The sequence below is a fragment of the Herpailurus yagouaroundi genome, unplaced genomic scaffold (assembly GCF_014898765.1).
Source record: "Herpailurus yagouaroundi ecotype Mexico unplaced genomic scaffold, PumYag 196, whole genome shotgun sequence".
Taxonomy (NCBI): domain Eukaryota; kingdom Metazoa; phylum Chordata; class Mammalia; order Carnivora; family Felidae; genus Herpailurus; species Herpailurus yagouaroundi.
In genome coordinates this window covers 31,293,826-31,299,825 of record NW_024412427.1, presented here as the reverse complement: position 1 = coordinate 31,299,825, position 6,000 = coordinate 31,293,826, and the positions used below count along the sequence as shown (strand labels likewise).

The following is a 6,000-nucleotide window of genomic DNA, read 5'->3' as shown; positions in this document are numbered from 1 at the left end:
CCAAAGGGGCAGAGAGAGAGGGAGACACAGAATCGGAAACAGGCTCCAGGCTCCGAGCCATCAGCCCAGAGCCTGACGCGGGGCTCGAACTCACGGACCGCAAGATCGTGACCTGGCTGAAGTCGGACGCTTAACCGACTGCGCCACCCAGGCGCCCCTAACTTGTTTCATTTCTTTACGTTGCTTCTCCCCCTTTGGGCTTGCCTTTCCATCAGGCGGCAGGTACAAATGACTAATGAACTAATGACAACACGAATAACGGCCAGCCTAATGATCATACTGCTAATGGTGACAATGCTAATTAAGAGAGTGTGAATGGCAACAGCTTCTTCTGCAGGATGTGACTATTCATCTCCGGAGGGCAACAAGAAGACGGCGGACACAGACGAGATCCAGGGAAGTGCAAACAGCACTGAAGGCACGGATGGAGACTCGTTTTTTTTTTTTTTTTTTTTTGTCTTGGGTGATTTTTTTTTTTGCACTAACTATATTATAAGAGGTCTAAAAAGCATCATATTGTGGGTCCACAGAATCTAAGGTCAGACATGATGGATCAAAAGGATGAGAAAAAAGAACATGTCAGTCTATCAAGTTGGGGAGAGCTCAATCACCACGTGTGGACACAGCTGTCCAGGAGCTCCAGAAGTACCCTTCACTTGGGGGCTCTGGAGCTAATTCCTGATGAGATTGACGTGTCCCTCTGCCTGTCACCCACAAGCAGCAAGCCCACTAGGCAACCTGGACAAATCATTGGCATGAAATGACAGCAGTTAGAAACAGGCAGTGGAGAATAGCAATGCTGTGCCATGGGCCTCCTGCAGAGGCTCTCCAGTCTGCATTAGAGAGATGGGCAGGGTGGGAGCCCCTGGCCGTCTGACTAGACAACAGAGGGGCCTCAAAAAGGGTGTGAAAGAAGGTTCAAAGGAGTGTTCCTTAGCCCTTCAAACCAGCCCACCACCTCCAGTAGAGCCTGTGGCCCCCACAGTGAGGCAGCTGGTTAGCATCACCAAGCTCCTCAATATTGCAAGCAGACTGCCGTCAATGGGCTTCTCGAAGGTGCTTTTCCTAGAAGATGTTTAAAGTGTGTTTGGGCAGAGCTCAGGATCGTGCTGTTCCTGAACAAAATTCCTAGGAGGGAACTAGGACAGCGAAGCTGGCAGACCCTTGGGAGCTGTGGCACTGTCCCAACTGCCAGAGAGCCTCGCACTTGGCTGACTCCTTGGGTGTCTTCCCAAGGCTTTCCAAAACAGATACCAGACCCCATGACACTCCCTGGAGTGGAACAGTCTCCAAAGATAAAATGCAGGCATGCAAAGCCCCTTGTGACGCCAAAAGCAAGCTAAGTCAACATGTAAATAAACTGCTTGATGGCTATAGCAAAACTGTCCTATGCTGTGATGACAGCAAATGGTTTTAGCAGAAAAAAAAACTATCATTTCCCCTCTCTGTCTCTCTCTCTCCCTTCCCCCACTCTTATTTACTCTATTGCCATGGAGTCAAAGCCATATCTTAAATTGTTTTAGGTCATTCCAGTTCAGATCGTGACATTCAAAATGAGTTTGACACGTTCAGATTTGTAGCCTGCACCTTCAGGCTAGTTAATTACTTATGTGGATCTGGGTGCACTCTACTCCATCAACATGGAGACCAAATAATGGTGCCTGACACTTTCCAGTTCAAGTTGGGCCAGCCTCCTGGCATGAGACCCAACGTTACTGCTGCCCGAGACCACTGGCCCCTGTGTTGGTGGTGCTCCAGCAAGACAGGCCCGTGCCTCGCCTCCGTGCTGTCCCCTCCAACCCCATGCCACCTTCTGCTGTCAGTCTTACCTGCCCAGCAAAGAGCCCGCAGACACCAATGATGCACAGGATATTGAACACTGCAGAGCCCACGATGGTCCCAACTCCCACGTCACCCTTGGTGATGAAGACCCCTGAAAGAGACCTGATGTCAGCCTGGCTGTTGTGGCTGGTTCAATTCTGATGTGGGTGTGGGAGAGTTTTCAGAAGTGCTAGACTGTTCTCAGGGTCCACAGAAAATAGCCAAGGAGGGGGGGAGAGAGTTTTAAAATCTGCATTAGGGACTCTTCCACAGGCCCATTGCCACAGGATCTGGGACACCTTCATGCAAAGTGAAAGCATCACTTCAAAAAAATAATAGCAAACACAGTGGGTGGGAAGGGGGTGTTCTGCTCCTTGGGGTCTTGAGATTCTTATCTCTTATTAGCAAACCCACTGGAAGGCTGTCTGTCCCCACAGCCCTTGTCCTTAAGAGAAGGCAGGGCTGAGATGTCCCTGGGTCATCACCTACCTATGACGGATGTGAACAGCTCTGGGGCCGAACTCCCTGCTGCCATGAACGTGGCTCCAGCTACATCTTCACTGAGGTGCAGACGCTACAGAGGAACAAGGACAAAGCATAGATGAGTCGGGATTCCCCTGGGAACAGAGGCCACCGATGACTCCCAAGGTCTCAAGCTCAGGTCCTCCCATCCATCCTGAGCTTGGTCTTTCCTGCACATCCCCCGCTGGGCCACACCTGGCTGTCCTCCTCAAGGGGACAGGATGAGGGAGGGGGCTGCATGTTTCTGTGAGTTAAAGGCTCTTGACAAGATCTAAGAATTTCTAACCTAGAAGCCCCCAGTTCTGTGCAAGTAACAGGGGGTATAGGGTGGGCTGATGTGAGGTATGGTGGGCATCTGCCTCCTTTCTAAAGGGTATGCCACCCACCTCCCACCATGTTGCCAAGTATCCTTATTGCTTAAGAGATGGCCAAATCCACATTTTTATGCAAAAAATTGATTTGTTTCAATACCATGCCTCTCTCGGGCTAAAATGAGGCTCATGGCAATCAGCTTGCCAGTCTTGATTCTAGAAGGATACAGCAGCTTTGGGGGTGGAGGGGTCACCCTCCTGAAACCCATCCTTCATCATTAATGCAGTCTTGAAGCCCTGAGGTAGGGAGAATGCGGGGTGGCATTGAGGCTGGGTGGGAAGAATGATACCCTGCCAAGATGTCCTATACAATCACTGTCTGTTAATCCAAAAAGTGATTTGCAAGAAGACAAGAAAAATATATATTAGAGGCTGGTTTAGCCTTTCTGCATTCCATCATGACCCAGAATGTTAGCGGCTGGCTGTCAGTAAATAGCCAGTTCTCTCTTGGGTCCCAGCTAGGAGATGCTAGTCAGTCCCTCTTCGCACCGGCATGGACAGATGCACTTCCCTGCTCAGCCATGGAGGGGCAGCATGGGCTCGGCCTAGGCCACTGGCTTCACTGGCCAGCAACAGGCTGCAGTAGGGGCCCTAATGGAGCACTGTGATCTGGAATCCTGGGGATCCCTCGCTCAGGACTGAACAGCTCCGCCGCACATGGGGTTCTGAGAAGAGTATAAGATGGAGGTACTGATACCTCAAGCTGAAAGGTGTGGCTGTGAGGGGTGCAGGTGAGTCCCCAAGGCAGGGAGTTCCAGAAGGTAACCTAACACAGAGCTCACGCCATGTAGTGGTCTGCCAAGACTTGCCATGAGCCTGAGCCTGGTACTGCTGTGTCCATTCCAGCTCAGAGCCCCTGCTGGGGCATTAACTGTGGAGTCCACACCTTGAGCTCACCTCCGGTTCCTGTCTCTCTCTCTCTCTCTCATCCACTGAGTTTGCGTCTTCCTCCAGGTCTCCTTCCATCTCCCCCTCTTTTATCCCTAATTCACCTGGGCCCTGGCAACATCTCTCTGGATGCTTAGAATCATCAGCTAGGGGTGCGAGATCTTCTGCCTCTGGATGCCTCTATCCATCAAAAGCCTTCCCAGCTCCCTCCTGAGCCCTGGTAACTATTGATGCCCCAGCCTCACATTCCTCAGGATTCCCCATGTGCCGATTCCAGCCCTGGGCTCTCCTCTCTTGGTCCTGGGGCTCAGACTCTTTGCACAAATCCTTCCTTGAAAGGTGTTGCCTCCAAATGTGAAAAATCCCTCCAAGGGCTGCTCCAGTACTGCTCCCTGCACAAGCCCTTTCCTGACCCCCATGGCCCAATCAAGCTCCCCCTCCCCTTTCCTCTCTCTGTACTTTCCAACTTCCCAGCACTTCCTCCAGCACTCCCGGTTTGTATCACCCTGGAGCTGCTCTGCACCCCACAGCCCGTGGATGGCAAGGACCATGCTGTATTTCATCTCATTTCCTTCCCCAGGGGGTGTGCTTGCCAGTGCTATGGATTTCATCTCTCCTGAGTAGAAAACATTCTGACAAGAATATGTACATTTCTAGAACAGGCTCTTAAATCTGCTATAAAAAAAAAAAAGTCATGTGGGAAAGAGACTACTCTTCTGTGCATAATGAATAGAGCACCAAGCGGTGGTATTTCAGAGATCACAAATGACCCCAGTTACAGGTGCGCTTCCTCTCCTGCTACATAAGGTGACCTGTATTCCGGTTACATCACTTTGGACAAAGGACTTCCACACATGCCCTCTGTCCATCTAAGATGCAACCTTATCATTTCCTTCTACTTCCACCGAATAAAGGAACCACTCCCAGGGCCCCTCCAGGGTTCCTGTGGAAAGATTCTCTTTTATTTATTTATTTATTTATTTATTTATTTATTTATTTAATTTATTTATTTATTTTTTCAGTACAAAAACCAAAGAGACTTCCAGGATGTAGAAGAAGCTACTTAAGTTATTGGTCTCAAAGTGTGGTTTCTGGACCAACAGCCTCAGCATCCACCTGGGAACTTAACAGAAACGCAACTTGTGTCCTCTGCTGCCCCCCCCCCCCCCCCCCCCAAGAACTAATGAATCAGACACACGGGCGGGAAGGGAAGGGGAAGGATGACAAAATCTGAGAACGACATGAAGAAACGAGTCCCAGATGGGAGGTGTGTCTGGGAGAGATCCTTTCTGAAAACAGGATTCTGAATTAAAAATAAAATAAAGTGGAAAGCTTCCAGATAAAGGAAACTACATTTCAGAACAGACAAGGAAATGAAAGAGGAGAGAGAATGAAAGTGTTCTAAATACGCTGAATATCTTCTGATGAACGGGATTTAACTTGGTCTTCAACCTGGTGTTCACTGGGCTGATTTCGAACAGAGTCCCTTTCCTTTTCTCTGTGGCCAGTTCTTTCATCTTCTCGCTTTTTGGGTCTCTGCTTGGAGCATTTCTGTACATGTGCAGAGAGGAAGGGTCATGGAGGGGTGTAGATGAAGATTTAGCACACTGTGAGGACCCCACAAGAGAGAGTCATGGGAGCAGAAGGAAACTGAGGAGAGGACGATGAGGGGTACAGAGAGAGAAAGGAGGAGCAGGATTTAAAAGAGGAAAAGAAGGGGCACCGGGGTGGCTCAGCTGGTTTAGCGTCTGACTCTTGATTTCAGCTCAGGTCGTAATCTCACAGTTTGGGAGTTCAAGCCCTGTATCAGGCTCTGCTCTCTCTCTCTCTCTCTCTCTCAAAATAAATAAATATGCTTTAAAAAAGTGGAAAAGAAAACAGGCAAAGTCGAACACAAATAGCACCATGAGTTGCCTCTAAAAGGAGCAGGGAGTGCTGGTCGTTTGGGTTAAAGGCCAACTACGGGTCGGTACCCTGACATTTTAAGCAGGCTGTTGGAGCTTTTGGGCTAATACTGTTCATTGCTCAGAAGCATGCTGATGCCTGGTGTTCCCCCCTCCAGGGGCGGGGGTGCCAGGAGGGTTTCCCAGGACCTTGTTGAAGGAGGCTGGAGCAACACTGTTAGATGACCTACTCAGACATGCTCAGAATACAGGGCACGTACCTCACAGATCTTTTCCAAGGAGGGGACAAAGAAGTCATCACACACAATGGCCAGTGCGTAAAACATGTACATGGCCTGGAAGAGAGGAAAAAAGGGGTTAAAGTCAGAGTCAAAGCAGAGCCACGGGGTGAGGGTCTGGACACCCTCTACATCAATAACACTCTCTGACATCATGGACTCAACATCTTACTCAAAGTACAAAAACTGTAGTGCTTGGGAGGCCCTCCATGATAT

The 6,000-nt window shown here is 49.7% G+C and overlaps 1 protein-coding gene across 2 annotated transcripts in view; it reads right to left on the bottom strand.

Annotated features, from left to right (window-relative positions):
- Window positions 1–6,000, bottom strand: part of SLC24A3 (solute carrier family 24 member 3) — a 486,110-nt gene that overhangs the window by 134,665 nt on the left and 345,445 nt on the right. For both annotated transcript variants that reach the window (XM_040447820.1, XM_040447821.1), the window contains exons 4-6: window positions 5,767–5,841; window positions 2,311–2,395; window positions 1,830–1,933 (exon numbers count right to left, since the gene is read on the bottom strand). In XM_040447820.1, the coding sequence (XP_040303754.1) occupies window positions 1,830–1,933; window positions 2,311–2,395; window positions 5,767–5,841 (264 nt within the window). The remainder of the gene's footprint in view (window positions 1–1,829; window positions 1,934–2,310; window positions 2,396–5,766; window positions 5,842–6,000) is intronic.